At 29.6% G+C, this 22,094-nt stretch overlaps 1 protein-coding gene across 5 annotated transcripts in view; it reads right to left on the reverse strand.

Moving 5' to 3' along the window:
* The window catches only part of LOC136085711 (uncharacterized), a 123,538-nt gene that overhangs the window by 47,737 nt on the left and 53,707 nt on the right, over window positions 1–22,094 (reverse strand). For all 5 annotated transcript variants that reach the window (XM_065807032.1, XM_065807031.1, XM_065807030.1 and 2 more), the window contains 2 exons: window positions 11,241–11,450; window positions 10,976–11,164 (listed from right to left, as the gene is read on the reverse strand). In XM_065807032.1, the coding sequence (XP_065663104.1) occupies window positions 10,976–11,164; window positions 11,241–11,450 (399 nt within the window). The remainder of the gene's footprint in view (window positions 1–10,975; window positions 11,165–11,240; window positions 11,451–22,094) is intronic.

The raw sequence follows: 22,094 nt of genomic DNA on the forward strand, positions 1-22,094 counted from the left end.
TGTTTGCAGTAAATAACTGAGTTTTTTTGGAATTAAAATTTACAAGCCATGGTAAACCCCAATCTCTTACAGTGAGATCAGATTCAAGATCGGCTGCCTATTCTAAGCAATTGAAAAGAGAAGACTTTTTCTCTAGACAGGAATATAAAGTAAGGCCATCAGCAGAATACGCTAATATTCTGCTGATGGCCTAACTTTATTAGATGTAAGGCTGTTGGGAAGATCATTAATACAGATAATTAGCAAAATAGCACCAAGGATAGATCCTTGAGTTATTCCAGAAGTTACTGGAAATAAAAACGAGTGTTGGTCTTCGAGGATGACTTTAACAAAACGTTAAATTTAAATTTCAAAGAATGTAGTTTGAAAAGAAGAAAAAAGATAAAGAACAAAGAGAAAGGTGATAGAGTGAAGAGGTGCTAAGCGAAAGCACATAAAAATTGATTAACCTATTGAAACCTAATATGTGAATTGATAAATATGTATATGCCTGATCCAAGCATGTGACAATCAGAGTCTTTGCAATTTAAATAATAGTACCCACCAATATAAAAATCTGAAAAATGAACAGCTGAACTTAAATTAGTATCACAAAAAGAAACTAAGTCTGGTAAACTTTACAAGAGGTAATTTACAAGAGGTAACTTTACAAGAGGTAACTTTACAAGAGGTAACTTTACAAGAGGTAACTTTACAATAGGTAACTTTACAAGAGGTAACTTTACAAGAGGTAACTTTACAAGAGGTAACTTTACAAGAGGTGACTTTTCAAGAGGTAACTTTACAAGAGGCAATTGATGGAAGGTTACTTAAGACAATGTAAATTTGTGAGAGATGTATTGAAACAGTTAGATGGTTGGGATGGTTTTTTATTTTTTAATAGTTTGGGTAACTTTGTGCATTATTTAAGTTTAAAGAAAACTTGACTCATTTATAGATAGAGCATGGCATCCCAAGCAATTAGCTTTTTTGATGTCGAAGTCTGGTTAGTTAACCCAAATTTGTATTTAATGTTGTAATTAATAAATAAATTTGTAATTAATTTTGGGCTTTTTATGTGGTCTTGACAATGTATACCAAAAGGAATAACAGGGACAACATCCTTGTTCAGCAATGCAGAGTTATTATTTTAATATTTTTAACCTTTTGATGGAATCAGCCTCTCTGAGAGCTACCACAGAATTTGGGAAACTTTACTACTAGCCAGCCTCAGAACAAATAAACTGAATTTCAGAGGCATACCCTCATTAGAAAATATCAGGAAAAGTATCAAAGCCACTATCAGCATAATAAATAAATAAGAAGTTCAATTCTGGTCATTAGAACAACACTGCTTACCACTTAAGTCATTATAAAGCTAATATTGTTTGCTGTAAAGAGACCAAGTCATAAAATAAAAAAAAAAACCCACTGCATGGTTAAAATATGGATTTCAAATAAGCAGATTTGAACTATCAAAATAAATATGTACCACCAAATATTCATCAGCCAAATAAAGAGTAGTTAGTATTTGGCAAAATCATTATTCATGACATTCTCTTTTACAAACCTCTATCAACTCTCTGAATCCCAAACAAAAACCTCAACAAAGAAAGCCAAACTGCAGGGAAAAAAGTTAATCACAGTACTACCACAAACTTCATGAAAATTTCAGAACTTCTTGCTTATGAAGCGACCACTTTACCACTACACTACTACAGCAAATGCATATGTATATATTATATACAGCAAATAGATATATATATATATATATATATATAAATATATATATATATATATTTATATATATATATATATATATATATTATATATATATATATATATATATATATATATATATATATATATATATATATATATATATATATATATATATATATATATATATATATATATATATATATATATATATATATATAATATATATATATATAGAACCCTTAGATGTTGTCCGAAAGTTTTTTCCATATTTTGTTGACAAAAAGTAAAAATTAAAATGCAAGACCGGAATTTTTTTTTTTAAATAATGATAGACTGCCTGCCCCAACCAAACCCTCAGTTGATGTAGCAGCACTCCCTTGCGGGTCAGGCTATTTGTCAGTCGATGTAGCAGCACTCCCTTGTGAGTCAGGCTATTTGTCAGTCGATGTAGCAGCACTCCCTTCCGAGTCAGGCTATTTGTCAGTCGATGTAGCAGCACTCCCTTCCGAGTCGAGCTATAAGATAGTCGATGTAGCAACACTCCGCGCATGATTTACAGTAAAAAAAATAAAAATAAAAACATTTTATTGAAAAAAATAAAAATAAAAACATTTTATTAAAAAAAATAAAAATAAAAACATTTTATGAAGAAAAATAAAAATAAAAACATTGTTTATATTGTTAAAAACATTCAAAATGTTTTAAAAACATTCAGAATGTTTTTAAAAACATTCCGATCAATTAAATTTGCGTTTTTGTGGGTTTTTTATATAACAATTAATTTGTAATTAAATTAATGGTTTTGACTTTCGTCCAACACGAAAATGTTGGACGAAAGTCAAAAGTAATTAAAAGTGACGTATGTGTTGGCGTAAGAATCACTTTTTTCCTTCCGCTCTTCCCAAAGCCAACAAACTATAGATCTATATATATATATATATATATATATATATATATATATATATATATATATATATATATATATATATATATATATATATATATATATATAATATATGTATATATATATATATATATATATATATATATATATATATATATATATATATATATATATATATATATCTATATATATATATATATATATATATATATATATATATATATATATATATATATATATATATATATATATATATATATATATATATATATATATATATATGTATATATTAATATATATATGTATAAATATATATAATATATACACATGTATATATATATATAATATATATATATATATATGTATATATATATATACATATATAAATATATATGTATATCAGGCCTTGTTAAGAAGCGTTACGCAGCTTGCATTTTGCTTGCGAAAAGGCGATTTGCCTACGCGTTCAGCAGTTTTGCGCTACGCAAAAACTTATATCTTTTAAAATATTTAAATAATCTTTTGATTGTCGTTAAGGTGACGTAACATAACGTTTATTCAGAAGAAATAAAGTCGTTAGTAAATTGCGTTTAACCGCATTTGTAAAGTTTTTTTGTTAAATTAAAGTAAAAATTTTTTGTTGAAGAAACAGTTTGTTTCATAATTAATTTTGGTATTGTTGAAAATTAGTTAAAAAAAATAAAGTGTTTTAAGTTTTATCTTAAGGAATTAAATATATAAATTCCTTTTAAATATAAAAATTATTTTTAGTCATAATAGTTTAAAAAATGCACAATTTATTTTGATGTAAATATTTTATTAATAAGATATTTTGTTTATGGTTAATTCAATAACATAAAGTTTTAAAGACGTTCGATTAATTAATGAAAATAAATTATGATCACGAATTTGTTATCGGTAACTGATAAATAACAAAAAAAAACTCTTTATTGTTTAAAAACATTATTAAAAAGAGTTCACAAATAAAATAAGGCAAAATTTATTAACAGTTAATAAAGTAACCAAAAACCAACTGTAAAATCATAAGAATATAAACCAACATTGATTTACGTTTCATAAAAAAAAAATTTTTTCAAAATAAAATTTAGTTCATAATTGAAAAAATTAATAAAAATGATTTTTTAAATAAGAACTTAGATTTTATTTGTAACTTTTGTTACAGTGAGAAAAAAACAAACTGTTTGTATGATTTTTAACGCGTTAATAAAATAACTTTAATTAGAATGCGGTACTTGAAAAGACGCTAGTGACGTAATATATATTCTAACAATGCAAAATATATTTGCTGAGTTGAGTTACTTAGAAAATCGTTACGCGTTTTCGCTACGCAGCGAAATCTCGTAACAAGGCCTGGTATATATATATATATATATATATATATATATATATATATATATATATATATAAATATATATGTATATATATACATACATATAAATATATATATATATATACATACATACATACATACATACATACATACATACATACATATATATATATATATATATATATATATATATATATATATATATATATATATATATATATATTATATATATATATATATATATATGTATATATATATATATATATATATATATACATACATATAAATATATATATATATATATACATACATACATACATATATATATATATATATATATATATATATATATATATATATATATATATATATATATATATATATATATATACATGTATATATATATATATATATATATACATATTTTTTTTTTTTTTTTGTTTTTCACCTCCTCAAGGCCGAGTAGGCCACTACAGATGAGGAGGCTACTTAATAGTGGTTTTAACCCTATCTCAACTCTATAACTCCGAAACACGAACCTTGATGAACAAGGCCGCTGCGCAGAGAAACAAGTTGAGCGCGGTACTACCAGGGACGTGGTGGGGATCGAACTCGGAACCTCTCGCATATGAAGAGAGCGCTTTACCACTACACCACTACCGCATATATATATATGCAGTATCAACCAAAACGAGTGCAACCAAATAATGTTAATTTAGTTTCTTAATACAAAAGTACTGCATTTTTTCAATTTAGAGAAATAACTAAGTAACTGTTTAGAGGCATAGTTCTTCAAGTTTTGATCATCACAAAGTTCATTATTTGTACGCAAAATAATAAATTAATCAAAAGTATTAAAAAAAGTTGAATTCCTTTTGGATAAAACAAGTGCAACTCAACGAAATGTTGACCAAGCTGTATTTCGCTATCAATATTTCGTGGCAAATCCTTTTTTGTCGATCACAGCCTTGCATCTTCGAGGCATAGATTCGATCAGGTGATCAATGAAACTTTGTGGAATGGCTGCCCAGGCCTTTTGGATGTTGTTTTAGAACAGTTGATCCTTATTAAGAACATCTTTACAATTAATTCTGCAGTTGACAATCTCCCACAGATTCTGGATGGGGTTGAAATCTGGAGATTGAGGCAGCCAATCCATCATCGATAGGTGGTTGTTTTGAAACCACTGCTTGACTACTTTTGCAGTGTGTTTTGGATCGTTGTCTTGCTGAAAAACCCATTTTATTGGCATATTCCATTCAGCATGAGGTAACATAACATCTTGCAGGATATTTTTATACATGAAACGGTCCATTATTCCATCGTTTCGATGTATTGGACCAAGACCTATAGCAGAAAAACACCCCCAGACCATTACAGTGCCTCCACCATGCTTCGCGGTCTTATGGCAGTAATGTGAATCGAGGCGTTTTCCGGCCGGTCGACGTACACAGCAAATGCCATCGCTCCAAATGATGTTGAACTTCAATTCACCACTGAACAGGACAGTTCGCCATTTCTGCACATTCCAGTCAATATGAGATGTAGCAAACAGGAGTCTTTTCTTCTGGTTTTTAGTGAAATCAGCGGTTTCTTTGCAGGGCGTCTCGAAATCAATCCGGCTTCCAACAGCACGTCGTCTGATTGTTTGGTCCGATACAGGCAGCTCTAATTGTATTTGTATCTCTACTGATGTTATCCAGGGATCCTTCTTGACGGATCTGACGATCATAGAATACTCTCTAGAAGTGGCGGAAAGCTGTCTTCCACCTTCGTTATCTGCTACCAACTTCCCCGTAGAACGATATTTGGAACATAGTCTTGATACGGTTCATTTTTTCCTTCGATATTTATCACAATTACTTTTTTGTGACATTCCACTTACGTAATAGCCATTAATTTCCTTTTTTTAGTTCCAATCCAAGACTGTCAGGAGCCATTTTTGCAATTGACGACATAAAAATAATAAAAATAAATGAACATGCTTCAAATAAACATGTGATGATACAATAATACTCTGTGAAACACAACGTCTTGGTTGGATGTGGACTGTATTGATGTAATGAAACACTTGTTGTATTTCACTTCTTGTATTGATGTTCTTCGATAAAACACTTTGATAAAACTCACTTCGATAAACTGTCTTGATAATACTGACTGATTGACTTCCATACACTGATTGAATTACATTTCGATTTACATGTCTCTTATATAGTAAAATGAATGAAGCTTCTGGATGCGTCTGGATGCTTCTGAATGTTTTTGGATACTTCTGGATGCTACTGGATGATTCCAGATGCTTCTTCAGGAAACTTCTGGAAACTTCTGGATACTTCCTTTAATTAATAAAAAACATCCGTGACATTGACACGGACCATATTTAAGAAAATGAAACAAACCAAAAAAAATGCACTTGCTTTTTCCGCTGCAAAATGGCACTTCTCAACAAAAATTCTGCCTGTGTGCTGTCACCTGTCAGCTGTTGCTCATGTCATGGCATGCTTAGACTCCAGACTCGTGAACTGTTTGCTGTGGTAATAAAGTTTGTTTTGTTTTTAAGACATGTAAAATTTGGAACACTTTTTAGCTTTGTTCGATGTTGGTTGCAAATGTTTTGTCCAATACTGTATATATATATACATATATATATATATATATATATATATATATATATATATATATATATATATATATATATTTTAAACATCTTCGCTTTCAGCAACGCTGCAAGCAACCACTAATTAGAATTAGAAGTTACTAAAACAGAAAAGATAAAGATTGAAGAGCAAAATAACAATTGACAGACAACTTAAAAGATTAAAAATTATATGAATTAGGAAAGCAAGATGAAGGAAGGGAATTACTCTAATAAGAACAGATGTTTGAGGGGAAAAAAAAAACAGAAGAGTTTTTGGAGCACTTAGGAACAGTCACAGAAAAAGTATGACACTTAATTGAATGATGAGTAACACAAAAATTTTATTAGATGTTACAAGAGACAGTGCCCAAAAAGTATCTGAAGAGAAGAGAAAGATAAGCAACATCACGATGATGTGATAATGGTTCAAGGTTGGCTGCAAGAGCAGGTCCAACTATGTTTACAACGCGTTTTTGCACCTTGTCTAAAAGAGAAAAATTTTGATTCTAATTTTGCAAAAAATTTGATATATGGTTTCAAAGAGAGATCGGAAGTAAGAGTTATTCCTAGAAGATGAAGTGTAGATATCTCATCGAGTACATTAACGTTAATTAATATAGAAAGATCTAAATTATTGCATTAACAAATGGCTGCTAAAAAGTGAGTTTAATCTGATTTAAAGTTCACCAGCCACTGTGAGGCCGATGTTGTAGCAGAAGTTAGATTCTTTTCAAGCTAAAACGCCTCCTTTAGGCAATCAGAGACTGTTGGCTTCTTATCACAACAAGAATAAAAGGTAATATCATCAGCGAACAATGCTACTTAGATGTGAGAATATCTGGAAGATAGTTAATGTAAACTAAAAAAAGTATAGGGCCAAGGATAGAACCTTAAGGAACCCCTGATATTGCAGAATAAGAAGAAGAGTGATGTCCATCGAGGACAACTTTCATACTACTATTGGAAAGGAAGGATTCAATAATCTTAAAGATGATAACAGATACACAGTAAGAAGAAAGCTTATGGAGAAGACAAGCATGCCAAACTCTATCAAAAGCTTTAGAAATGTCAAGAGCGTTAACTTCTTTACCGTTATCTAATGCACAATAAAACCTATCATTTGTTACTGTTACCAAATCATCTGTAGAAGAGAAGATCAAAATCCATATTGATGATCAGATTGTAAATTATTAGATCCAAGATGAGAGATTAAATGTTTGTTAAAGATTAAAGATTCATAAACCTTGCTCATGATAGAAAGAAGACTAATGAGATGCTAGTTAGACGAATCAGGTCACTCTCCAAAATTTTTGAAAATAGGAATAACAGATGGCGCTTTTTAGCAGGCAAAACAAAACTCTGATAAGCACATATTTTATAGTTTTAACAGCATAGACAACAGCTTTGGAGAAAACTTCTGTAAGACTATAACAGATATGTTGTCCAGGCCACATGCTGTGGACGAGTCTAAGCAGAAGATCACTTTAGATACAGAAGCTGGAGTGATACGAATGTCAAGCAATCAATCAACCTGTTTAAAGGCTCTATAAGGTAGAACGCAACTAGTGGAATTATGATATGATATTGATGAAAAGTTCTTAGCAAATAATTCAGCTTTGTCTTTAGTTGAACCAAAGTCTGAACCATACAAGAGTGGCGGAATTAAAGATTAGCCCTTATTATTGATACAGTAAAAAAATTTTCACGAAAACACGTGAGCCTAATTTTTGTGATAAAGTACAAGATTTCATGTTCTGAGAATAGTGGGTTTTGAAGTTTTTTTACAATGAAGTGTTTTTACAATTTTGAACCTTTTTACGATGGTTTCTAGTAGAAATAAACAGATGTCTGTTTTCTGGAGAAACATTTTTCTGGTAAATATGAAAGTAACAGTTTCGATTGGTTATCACAGCAGCTTATGTGAGGAAAACCGTGGAGGAGAGTGAGGCTTGACCTGGAATCGCTGAGAGGGAACTAAAAATTCCATGCCAGCCTGAATCCATGAAGTTATGTAGGGAAGCACATTTGTCGACAGAAAGACAAAACATTTCTCCCATCACGAAGAAAATCACGGAAAGAATCCCTGTAAGCTTTACTGTAGTTGTAAGAGGTTTGATAGTAGTGGGATTCAGGTGATGAAAAGAATGAGATTTTAGTTTTAGAGAGATCAAACCGTGATCAGAAGCAGCTAAGGGTTAATGTAGAGAAACTAAGTACTGACTAGAATCAGAAACAAGACTTACGTCAAGTAGAGAAGGTATATGATTCGTGTTGCCTGGAAAGCGAGTCAGAAAGTTGACTATTTCAGTTAGGGATTGAGAAAAGCAAAAGTTGTGGGCTTTAATGCCTGCAGAGTCACTGACACTAGAGCCAAGCAATTCAGTGTGATAAGCATTAAGGTCACCTACAACAACACTGGCTGATGGATAAAGAGAGAAGCTTGGTCAATTTGATCTGAAATAACATCAAAAAGAGTGAGGTCTTGAGATTAAGGAGAAAAACATATAACAAAGAAAAGGACAATAAAGTAAAGTGGTACTAAACGGAAGCACATAAAAGAATAGCCTGTGGATTCAAACCTAGTTTTACGATAAATGGGTGAATTCTTACAAATGTAAATGCCCAGGCCACACATCTTACCATCAGAGTCTATGCAAATTAAAGCAAGATGACTATCAACATAAGATAACAAGGTGAAACAGCTGAACTCAAATTAGTCTCACAAAGAGCAAGTAGGTCTGGTGAATTTTGCAAAAGATAAGACTTAAAAAAATAAAAGTTACTTCAAAGACCACATTTATTAGTGAATGATAGGATTAGAGAACTTGTTATGACGATGGTTTTCTGTGTTTTATAGTTTTTGGTTTTATATTCAGCTTTAAATTTGTTAAAAAACTTGACTCAAAGCAAAGATAGTACTCAGTACACTATTTAATAACCCAAGCAATTGCCTTATTCCTAATAATAAACCCTAAGTCATGACAAAGAGCTCCATATGTGTTTTTGGCAATGCACACTAAAAGTACAAACAGGGACACTATCTATGTGCAACATGGCACTGTTAATACTTTGATATATTTCTGCTGTTAATGGAGTCAGCCTCTCTGAGAGTTACCACAGAGTTCAGGAAACCTGACTATCAGCCGACCTTGATAATTTATAAACAAAAAGGCCTGTTCCAGATCTTTCGAAATATTTTCTTATAAAATATCATATTAAAAAGATTTTTTTTTAATTATAAAAAGCTATTTAAAACATAAATATTATATAGTATTATCAATAATAGTAAAAGTACAAATAAAACGAGAATAGTTTTTTAAGATTTTGGCCTTTTAAGATTAGAAAACAAAGAGCAATTCTTTTATTGGAAATAAAAGAAATATTTATTCTTCATAAAACAGAAATGCAAATGTTAACTAAAGAGCAGCAAAAAGTATTTGTTGACTTACTAAGTGGTACTTTAAAAATATTTAATGCTTTTGAATATTATTGAAAACACACAAAAAAAGTAAAAACTTACAATGCATAAACATTTTGACTACATAATAATGACAAGGATTCTGATAGAAATAAAAATTAAAGTTTGGAAGGTAATTAAAAATTTGGAAGATTTTTTTTTATTATTAATTCAATTTCTCAAGGCCGCTACAAACAAGGACACTACTTTAAGTGTAATTACAACCCTCTTTCAACTCTCCAATTCTGAAACAAGAACCTTGACAAACCAGGATGCTGTGCATAGAAAGTTGATTTAAATATGGTCAAAACTTTTTAATGAAATGACTGTCATAAATTTTGTCACAACTAATTGTAATAAAAATTAATGTAAACAACTCTATGTAAAAAAAAATGCTAATCTTTTTTAATAACAAAATAAATAATTTTAAAACTTTTTTATAAAACAGTTTTATGTAGCTTTTAAAAACTCTATCTAAAAACAAATTAATTTTAATCCTTGATCAATGGTGGTAAACAGCTTACATAAACAGCTTAGTTAACATAAATATTTACAGCATTAACATGCATGTAAATTAAAGTATTCTTAAGCAAAATCGTTTTAATGTAAATCAACTCAGTAACAACATGAGGAAGCAATATTTAGAATTTTAATTCATTTACAAGGAAGTTACCTTCAATTTATAGAAAACATAAAAACAAAAACAAATAAGTATTAATAATAATTAAGTAAATACACTCAAAATATTATAAATAATGATTTACAAAACTTTAAATACCAATAATAATAAAAATGATATAAAATAAAGAGAGAGGATATATTAACTAATAATAACTAAACCATAAAAAATTTTATCAAAGTAATAAAAAACAACAAAAAATATTAAAAAAGTTTCTAGTTGTAGATAAATGATAATAATAAAACCTCTTTCAACTTTACATATAAACCCATTAAGGATATTGCATTCTTTGTCGCTCCATCCATTGGAGTTCATTTCTACACAATATTCAACATGGTCAACATTGTCTGGTTGTCTTCCAATCCAGTTGAAAAACTGTGTATATATATTATTAGACCACCCAAACCTTCTGTAATTCCAAAGCTTACTGAGGCCTATATAAAAACAATTTTTTAATTAACATTAAAAAAATGATTTCAATAAGGAGTGTAAATAATATAAACATCATACCAATCCAATAATCACCATTGTCTTTGATTAAACTATTTTGAATGAATCGATTTTCTTCTTGATTGTTTATACTCACCAAATTCCCTCCTTTAGACTGACATGAGGAAAAAGATTCTAACCAAGAATATCCGAAAAATTCTTTTAATCTATGAATAAAGTAACAATGTTTTCTAAAATCTGTCCAACCTTCAGCACAATTATGATTGATTGCTAAAATATATGTTTGTTGAAAATAAATTATAATGAAATTAAAAATTACAAAAATAAATAACTCAAATAAAAAAGAACAGTAAAAAGATTAATCTAAGTTATTTCTACCTACAGTTTTATCGGTTTAAGACGCATCAAGAACATTCCTGATAAGTCTTGAACATATGGAAAGGAAGCAAAGTGTTATAAAAAAGATTTAAAACAAAAGTTATTTATTTACCAGACAAGTAAATGCAAGAAGAATATACTGGAAAAGATGCATGGTAAGATTTAAGAATGGTCAATTTAAAATATGCAGCTTTTACATGGAATACAAATTGTACTGGGTTTGCTTTAAAGAATTTAAAGCAAACCCAGTACAATTTTTATTCCATAATTGGTTGAATAGTAGTGGTCTATTATGTATTAGAACAAAAGCTAATATATACTAAATACAAAGTTTTAAAATGTTTGAAAATAGAAAATAATAATTAAAAAGAACAATGAACATTACTACCAGCGTAGAAAGAAAAAGAACAATTTTTTTAACATACATTGTTCATAATGTAATGCGTTATTGTGTTTAGTTTAAATTGTCTGTATTTTTGTACATTGTTTATTTTGAAATGTTATTTTGTGCTATGTTTTGCATAGTTATGAATGTGAGTGTATGTAAAGGCGTGTTTATTTGCAATTATGTGTGTATATATGCATGTGGGTAAGTATGTGTATACACTCAAACCTTTTTTTGTGTGGTAGATAGGGACCGCATAAAAGAAAACACATAAAAAAATTCGCATACAACTTCAGGAGTACCTATAAAAAATAGTTTTCGAAACAATATTAAAAACATTTTTTATATGTGGTTAGATACGAACTGCATAAAAAAACTCTTTGTATTGCTACACAAAAATTCAATTCAACTCTTATATAAAAATTTTTAAAAGTTAACGTTGTAATGCAATTTGTGGTTGCATGTTAATAACAGTAACTATATAATGACATATGTAGGGTCATGGCACCCCCTACCGTGAAGAAGCACCTACTGTGGTTTTTGAATTAGTACATTTTTTTATTTTTTTTTTTAATTTATCTTTTTAGTATTGTTTTATACAAAACTAACTTATTTCACTAATAAGTAATTTTTAAAAATATATATTTTTAAAGATTTGAGATGTTTGTTTACCCGCAAATGATTTTTTATTGCTTTCCTAAAAAAATCTTTAACAGTAAAAAAAAGTTTGTCTAGTTTTTTTACCGCTTACAACATATATAATTTTTTGGATAAAAGTTTAAAATAGTTGTGGAAACATAGAATATTTTAAATTTTATAAAAAATATTAGTACTTTTTATAAATGTATAACATTGTTTAATCTTTGACACGGTAAGTGATTACGAAAATTATAATAGTTAGCACTTACCATTTATAAAAATATTTTTTCGGACGTGTTTTATTTTGTGAAATTTTCTCTCGAAAAAACCATTTCAGTCAGAGGCTGCCTATAGGTGGGGGGGGGGGGGGGCGGGGGGAGGGCCTTTCCGGAACATGCCGGGTCCTCAGAAGTTTATGGCCACATAATTTTAAAACTTAAATATATATTTTTTAATAAAAATATTAATTTTTTTACATGTATGTTAAATCTTTTTCTTTGGATTTGCGAACTTTGAACATTTGAACAATTTGAATGAGAAAAGCATACCAGCCGGAATAAATATACTATAACTATGGATATACTCGTTTTTCCAAAGTACTTTGGCTTTTTTACTTTCATTCAGTCAGTTCTGTTTTGTTTCTCCAACCTTGTTGGCGTAGAAGGAAATTGCTTGCTACATCAAAACTCATTAGACAGTAATTATGACTGGGAAAAAGTTTGAATCTGGTCATAATAAGAAAAAAAGAAAACTCGAGGAATAAAAATACCATGCCACTCAGGAGAACATAATTTTGCGTCACCATAAGCCACTGAGTGATGCTAATACTCAAGAGATTGCTATTTCTAAAGTTGCACATTATCCTCATCCTGATGATATCCTTCATCTTAAAGATCCACAACCTCAAGATGATCTTGACAATCTTCCTACGCTTGAAAATAATCCAGATACTCTACCTCATCATCATGGAGAAGATGATCCAGGTCCAATACAGCTTGAAGAAGATGATGATGGGATTTATGACCCTCAACCCGAAGATGGTCAACAGCCCCACTATGTTCCAGAAAATAATCTTGTTGAAGAAAATATTACGTTTCCATCAATATCACAGTAAGTAGGAAATTATTTTTGTATGAAAACAGTACAGTCCCTGCTATCCGTCACTCGGTTATCCGAAAAGATTTTTTTTTTCCCTTTTTTTTTTTTTTAAGTTTGTTAATTTACCTTTCCTTTTTATAGTTTCTATTAATATTTTGCATACTTTTGCCTTGTTTTGCGTTATTTAAATAATATAAATATGCAAAATCACATGTAGAACTGTAACCTAATAATCCATATAATTTTTTTTTTTCATTCTCCATATTCTTGTAATCCGAAACTTTTTCGCTTATCCGACACCCCTTGGTCCCGTATTAGTTGGATAATCGAGACTCTACTGTATAAATCTTTCTTCTCTTATGAAAGATCCAATTCTAATTTCCTTAATTGTTGCATTTCAGAATTGAGGATCCTGCCCTTTGGCCCAAAATCTTAATGAATTCATTTAGAGAAATTCTGGCTCAACAAGGTCCTATAAAACTGAAGGAGGAAGATTTTCCAAAAGATGACCATGGAGGAAAATTCTCTGTGATGTTTTATAAAGGGCATTTTCCTAATGGGGAAACCTATGAAAGAAAATGGTTAGTTTATTCCAAGCATTCAAACAGCATATTTTGTTTTCTTGCAAAATATATTCTATCGGAAAAAAGAGCACAAAATTAACTGAAAATGGATATTCTGATAGAAAACATATAACATCAGATCTCAAGGACCATGAGAAGTCCGTAAATCACAAGGAATGCTTTATAAAGTGGATGGATTTGGCTGCAAGAATGAAGAAAAATGAGACTGTCAATGAATGCAACTTAAAAAAAATCAAATTAGAAGTGGAGTATTGGCAAAATATTTTGAAGAGAATAATTTCAGTTATAAAATTTCTTGTCTCTCACAATTTAGCATTCCAAGGACACACTGATAAATTATTTTCTAAAGGCAATGGAAATTTTTAGGGCTTGATTGAAATGATTTCAGAATTTGATCCAATACTTCAAGAGCATCTAAGAAAAATTAAATCACACGAAGTAAGTGATCACTTTCTTGGCAAAAACATTCAAAACCAAATTATTCAACTTTTGGGTTCAGAGATAAAGAAATCTATAATTTAAATTGTCAAAATGCAAAATATTATTCAATAATTATGGATTGCACTACAGACGTAACTTACCAAGAACAATTAACCCTAGTTCTTAGATTTTACAACTGCAAGTTATTTGCAGTTGAAGAGCATTTTATTGGATTTGTTGATGTAAATAGGACAACCGGTGAAGTTTTAACAGAAACTTTCCTGAAACATTTGAAAGAAGCAGGTGTAGATATATTAAATTGTCAAAGTCAATCATATGAGAATAAAGCAAACATGAAAGAGATTCATTCTGGAGTGCAAAAAAGAATAAAAAACATTAACCCTAGAGCGTTTTTTGTGCCATGTAGTGCCCACAGTTTGAATTTGATGATATGTGATGCTGCAAAATCTTCTTCAAAAGCAGTGTCATTTTTTGGTTTGGTACAAAAAGTTTATAACTTTTTCTCAGGTTCTAATATCAGGTGGGGCATTTTAATGAAATCAGTGCAAACTTTGACTTTGAAGTCACTGTCTGATACTCAATGGCAGTCTTGAGTGGAAAGCTTAAAGACAATAAAATATGAATATTCCAAAGTTTATGATGCTCTAGTTAAAATTGCTAACAGTTCAGAGTATGATACATCTACCAAATTTCAGGCAAATAATCTTGCCAAGCAAATGTCCAAATTTACATTCACGGTAAGCTTGAGTGCATGGTATGACATTATTTCAAGTAAATTTGGTCAGCAAAAAAATGCAGTCTCCAGACTATGATCTATCAACAGCACAAACCGAAATTGACCAACTACTCAAGTATTTTAATGACTTTCATGATAAAGGAATTAAGGATGCCAAACTTTTTGCTATGGAAATTGCAGAAGAATTAGAAGTAAATCCTCAGTTTGAAGCTGAAAACACAGTTTGTCCCTGAAAGAAAAAAACTCTTTTTTTCTTTGAATCTGCAGATGAACCAATTTTAAATCCAGAAACACAGTACGTGGTGGAAATTTTCAATGTACTGGTAGATAAAGTGCTATCATCTTTAACAAGTCGATTTAATCAACTGAAAGAACTTTATGAGCTTTTTGGATTCTTATATAAAATTCCAGAAGTCACCCAAAATACTGAAGCACTTAAGAAACATAGCAAGGATTTAGAGGTTGCCTTAACTGAAGATGGACATTCAGATGTGATTTCAAATCAATTATTTGATGAAATCAAAGCAATATCCAGTATGGTTCCAGGAAATTTGTTTTTAAGGCACTGATCAAGTTTATTTTAGAAAATCACTACCAACAATCTTTTCCAAATTTAGTTATAGCATTGCAAATTTTATTGATATTGTCACTCACTGTTGCTTCCGCAGAAAGAAGTTTCTCAAAATTTAAATTAATTAAAACCTACTTAAGATCAAATATGTCACAGTGCAGACTTACAGGCTTAGCTGAGATATCAATTGAAATTGAAGAGTTAAAGAACATAGATATTAGTGCATTAGTTGAAACATTTGCTAATATTAAAGCTGTAAAGTCAAGTTTCAATTAAGTCATGACTATAATAATAATTTAATAAAAATAATTAAGATAAATATAAATAAGAGCTTTAAATAAAAGTGAAAAAAATTTATGTGTCAGCAAAAAGTTTAATGTTCCTGAAAGTACCTTATGCGACAAATTATCTGGTAAATGCCAACCCAAACGGCAAAACTCTGGCTTTAAATCATATTTTGGAGAAGAAATAGAGAATGAATTGGTTGCTTGCTTAATGCAGTGCGCTAATATGGGTTTTGCGGTAACAAAAAAGTTATTAATTAAGGCGGTACAAAAAAAAGTTTTAGGGCGAGGTATAAAAACACCATTTAAAGATGATATCCCAAGTAAAAACTAGTTTTATAAATTTACGCGTTGTCATAAGAAATTATTGCAAAAACGAGCAGAGCATATTAGTTGAGCTAGAGGTCTTATAACTAAAGCATCGATAAGAAAATAGTTTAATGAGGTGTATGAATTATTAGGCAACGATGCACATTACCTTAATAATCCATCTCGTGTTTTTAATTTAGATGAAACTGGTTTTGAGTTAGCACCAAAAACTGAAAAAGTAATTGGCATTAGAGGAAGAAATGTTTATGAAGAATGCAACATCAGCGATAAGGAAAACCTTACAACTGTATTTTGCGTAAACTCAAATGGTGAATTTGCACCATCATTAACATTGTACAAGTATGCTCGAATGCCAAAAACTATTGCTGCTGCTGCACCACCAAGTTAGGGACTTGGTAAAAGTGACAGCGGCTGGATGACCGCCAAATGCTTTTATGAGTACTTCACAAATGTGTTAGTACCATATTTGAAATCTATTAATACACAATTACGTATATATATGTTCATGGATGGACATTACTTGCATCTGTCTAAAGAGCTCAGCATACATTGCTCTTCGGAAAGAATTCACTTGATTTTGTTGTTTCCTAATGCTACACGCATCTTACAACCATTAGATGAGTTAGTTCTCGGACCAATGAAAAAAAATGGCAGAACATTTGTCAACAATTCAAATTGGATAACAATTTTAATGAAATTCGCAAAGAAAATTTACCAATGTTGAATAATTTTGTTATGGATCCAAATATGAAAAAAAATATTATTAACGGATTTAGGTCGACAGGAGTATTCCCATTTAATGCAAACAATGTTGATTATAAAAAAGTAATTCAACGTGTTAAATTGAATTCCACAATTGATAATAGTGAAACGAATCTTTCAAGCCATAATAATGTGGGAAACATATTTGAAAACAACATTGCACCTGAAGTATTGCTACAGTTTGAAAAAACTGGAAATAAAGAATGGGGAGGTAAAACTGACTTCAGAGAATTATTTAATTTTTGGAAAAACTTAAATTTAACGATAGCTCCAAACAAACCATAAATTTAATAGAAGCCATCAAAAATGTAATGAACAATAAAATCAATAAAGAATTGTATTTAGATATTAACAGTACGCAAAATAAAATCGTACCTAGTAATGTTAGCGAATTTGGAAAAAATGTAATAATTGATGAACCCGGTGAAAGTAAATCAGCAGCAGATCCACCAGATTCAAATAAACAAATAATAAAAGATGTAAAGCCATTACACGACTTTCTTTTATGGTCAAAACAACCAATCACAAAAAAAAAGGCTGAAACAAGTTGAACGATTACCGAGCATTGTAACTTCATCCAAATGGTTAGAGATTCAAATAACTAGAGAAAATGCAAAGGAAAAAAAAGATATCAAAAAAATTGAATGTAAAAATAAAGCTGAAAAAAAAGAATTGAAAGAAAAAGAAAAACAAGAAAAATCTAAAAGAAAACGAGCTGTTACAAAATAAATTAAAAATAAAAGAAAAAAAAAAAGCATTAAAAAAATTTAAAAAGAAAAAAAGTTTAATTCAGAAAAAAGCTTTTGTGAATAATTTTATAACCAATATCTACTTTGTTTTGTAATTATATTAAAATTATGTATTTGTTTCTTGATTTAAATTTATAAAAGAAAAATTAAAATATACAATTTTTTTTATACATGGTAGGTAGAGAATCGATTACGGTAGGTGTTGCTTTATCACGGTAGGTGAAGAAACGTACTAGATCTTACAAAAAATTAAAAATAACATTAAAAAAATAACATTACTCAAATTCGAATTATATAATTTAGTTAATAATTGAGTATAAAATATTAATTCGAAAACCCTAAATAAAAATCTGTTATGGTTTTGGAGTTAAGAAGTTTTGAAGTTCAAAGTTTTCTTAAAGTCGCGGTAGGTGGTGCCATGACCCTACATACATATTACACATTTTAATTGTTGAGATTGAAAATATTGCGCGCTTGAAAATTAAATTATATGAGATTGCACAAAAAGAAACGCATAAGAAAGGACCGCATAAAAAGAGGTTTTAGTGTATATCTTTATATTTATATTTGTGTATGCATGTAACAATATTAAACTTTCTCATTTTTTTAATGCTTTTTTGCTTTTCTTTATTTTATCTTTAATTTTTATCATGTTTTTTTTATGGCATTATGTCTTTTAATCTCAAATATTTATCATAACCACAATTAATATTATTTCTAATTATTATTAATCCTGTTTTATTATTTTCAATTTAAAACTTTATGTCACTGTTAGTTGTTACATTTTATCAGTCAACTGTTTGTAACTAAGTTATATGTGTATTTAGTTATTATGTTTATAAAAATAAGTGATTTATTATTTTGATTATTATTGTTGTTGCAATTACTAGTATACTTGTTAATGTTTTTATTTTTATTTTTATTTTGGTTCTAATATTTATTACTATAAGTAATATTTTTATTATTTTCATTACTATTCTTATAATTATTAACAATTATATATATAAAGATCTATATTTTTGCTGTTTACTTAAAATTAGTAGAATTACTATTTGTAAATATCCATAAAAAAATTTTTCAGAATATATACGATTGATGATTGTGTGAGACTTATTTGAGTTCAGCTAACTTATCTTGTGACCTTAGTGTAAATGGTTATCATCCTTTAATTTGTTGAGACTCCAATAGTCTTAACATGCTTAGGATGGGCATTTACATTTGTAAAAACTCATCTATTTGTAAGCAAACTAGGTTTGGTTCCACAGACTATTCTTTTATGTGCTTTTGTTTAGCACCACAACGATTTATCACTTTTGTTCTATATTGCTCTTCTTCATCTTAAAAATGCACTCTTCTTGACATTGATTCTGATCAAATTGAGCAGGCCTTTTTCACTCTATCCTTCAGACAATATTATTGTTTGGATGACTTTTTTGCTCATTAAACTAATTGGCTCGGTTTTAGTATCAGTGACTCTGCAGGTGTTAAAGCCCAAAAGTTTTGGCTTTTCTCAATTTCTAACACAAGTAGTCAACTTTACAACTCGATTTTTAGACAATCAAATCATTTAACTTCTCTACTCAAATTATGCCAGTTTTCTGGTCCTAGCCAATGCTCAGTTTCTCCATATTTAACCTAAGGACCTTCCTATCATGGTTTGATCTCTCTAAATCGATTATCTCATTCTACTTTATCCTCGAAATTTCCTTATCATCGTATATCTTACAGCTACCTTAAATCTGACTGGGACTCTTTCCATGAGTTTTTTCATGATGGCCCTTGAGTAGAAAACTTTCGCATAAGTGCTCAAAAACATGCTTCTTATGTAACTTCTTAGATTCAGCCGGGCATGCTTTATTCCATTCCTTTTCAAAGATTTCAAATTAGCCCTCACTCGTCTCTATAGTTTTCTTCTCATTGTGCTGCTGCAATTTCCTATCAAAACCATTACTTCCATATCTATCTCAAAAAAATTTCTCCAGAAAAAACAGACATCTGTTTACTATTGCTTTTCATTGATCTCATATCTTGATTCCATTAATCACATCCAACATAATATAGCTGTCAAACAAGTTGATCCATTGCTTGATATTTGTATCACTCTAACTTCTGTACCAAATGTAATTTCCTGCATAGACTCTTCTACAGCTTGTGGTCAGGACAACATACCTGTTATAGTCTTGCAGAAGTGTTCTTCGGAGCTGTCATCTATACTTTTAAAGCTATTTAACAAGAGCTTATTAGAGTCTTATTTTCCAGCCTCTAAGAAAGCTGCATCTGTTATCCTTATTGACAAAAACTCTGGAGAGCAATCTTACTCGCCTAACTACCGTTCCATTAGTCTTCTTCCTATTTTAACCAAGGTTTTACAAATACCTGATCTCACATCCTAAATCCAATAACTTACTTCCTGATCAATTCGTTCTTCAGCTGATTTGGTAACAATAATAATTGATAGGCTTTATTGTACATTAGATAAATGTAGAAAGGTTAAGACTGCTGTTCTCAACATTTCTGAAGCCTTTGACATGTTGTGGCATGCTGGTCTTCTCCATAAGCTCATTTCTAACGGTGTATAAGGTGATATCTTTAATCCTTTCATACCAATCATAGTATAAAATATGTCTTAGATGGAAAGTACTCTCCTTCATATCCTGTAACTTCGGAGTTTCTGCATCTCGGAATTTTGCTTTTTTTAATTTACATTAACTATCTCCCAGAAATTCTAATATTTAATGTGGCATTATTGGCTAATGATGATACAAATTATTCTTGTATTGATAAGAAGGCGTCATTCTCTGATTTCTTTTGTGTATGACTAATTAGTTTATCTAGTCTTACTGACATTGTGTTGCTTACATTTACAAAGGTGCTGTGAAACTAGTTGTTTATAATATCTGCAATCTCATTTTGGTTATTTGTTAAAGAACCGTAAGTGTTCAAAACAGTTTTAATTGATTGCTTTGTGTTCCTCTGACTCTTTACATATTTACAGAGAAGTTTCGGATTTGATTTTGATTTTATTATCAGGTTTCTTTCATAGTTCTTTCTGGCTTAAATGGCTTCATTTGATACTAATTTTGTTATTGTATTGTATGCATTGACTTTTCTGTATCTGCACCATTTGGCTGCTAAAATTATGTATCTTAGATCTTTTTATCATTTTTACTGATGCTCTAAGGTTATCGCTAAACCATGGATTTCTCTCGTGTTTATGTTTTGTATTAACATCAAATTTTTGGTATATATAAATTACTCAGATATGTTTTGCATTAACAACAATTTTTTGGTATATATAAATTACTCAGATAGCTTATGTTTAATATAAAAGTATTGTACATTTGTTGTGTTGTTGATTGATGAAAGCAGAGGTTCCACTCAACTAGTTAACTTTTTTGTTTATTTTTGTGTAGTCAAATTTATATTTTGATGCTCTGCTACTCTGTTTAATGTTTAGTTTAAGTTTAAATGTCAATATTAAGTGACCCTTGTTTGTACATGTGATTGTGGCTAATATATTCTGTTTCTATCGTTGGTAAATATCAAGTCAAGTGTGTTTTTTTAATGTGTTTCCGACAGTTGAAAAGTTGGAATAGTGAAATGCTTAAATAAAAATACGTTGTTTATTATATTGGTAAATATGTGTTCAATTGAATTTTCTTTACTATTTACACTCTCAAAATATCTACTATTCCAGATAACGTTTGGAAAATTAAAATCTCCTAGTATTACAACATCTGCATATGTTTTAACATCTACTTTTTTTTTTGCACCATGTATGATTTGTCTGAGATCATTCATGTCTATTTGATTGTTTGGTCAATATATACATCAAAGGAGGTATTTGATATTTCTAATTACAACAACAGCTTATATTTGTTCTATTTTGCTGTCCTGATTACCAATACTTATTTCCTATGATGCGAGGTTGATCTCTACATAAAAGAATTTTAAATT

The sequence above is a fragment of the Hydra vulgaris genome, chromosome 10, assembly GCF_038396675.1.
Source record: "Hydra vulgaris chromosome 10, alternate assembly HydraT2T_AEP".
NCBI classification, from domain to species: domain Eukaryota; kingdom Metazoa; phylum Cnidaria; class Hydrozoa; order Anthoathecata; family Hydridae; genus Hydra; species Hydra vulgaris.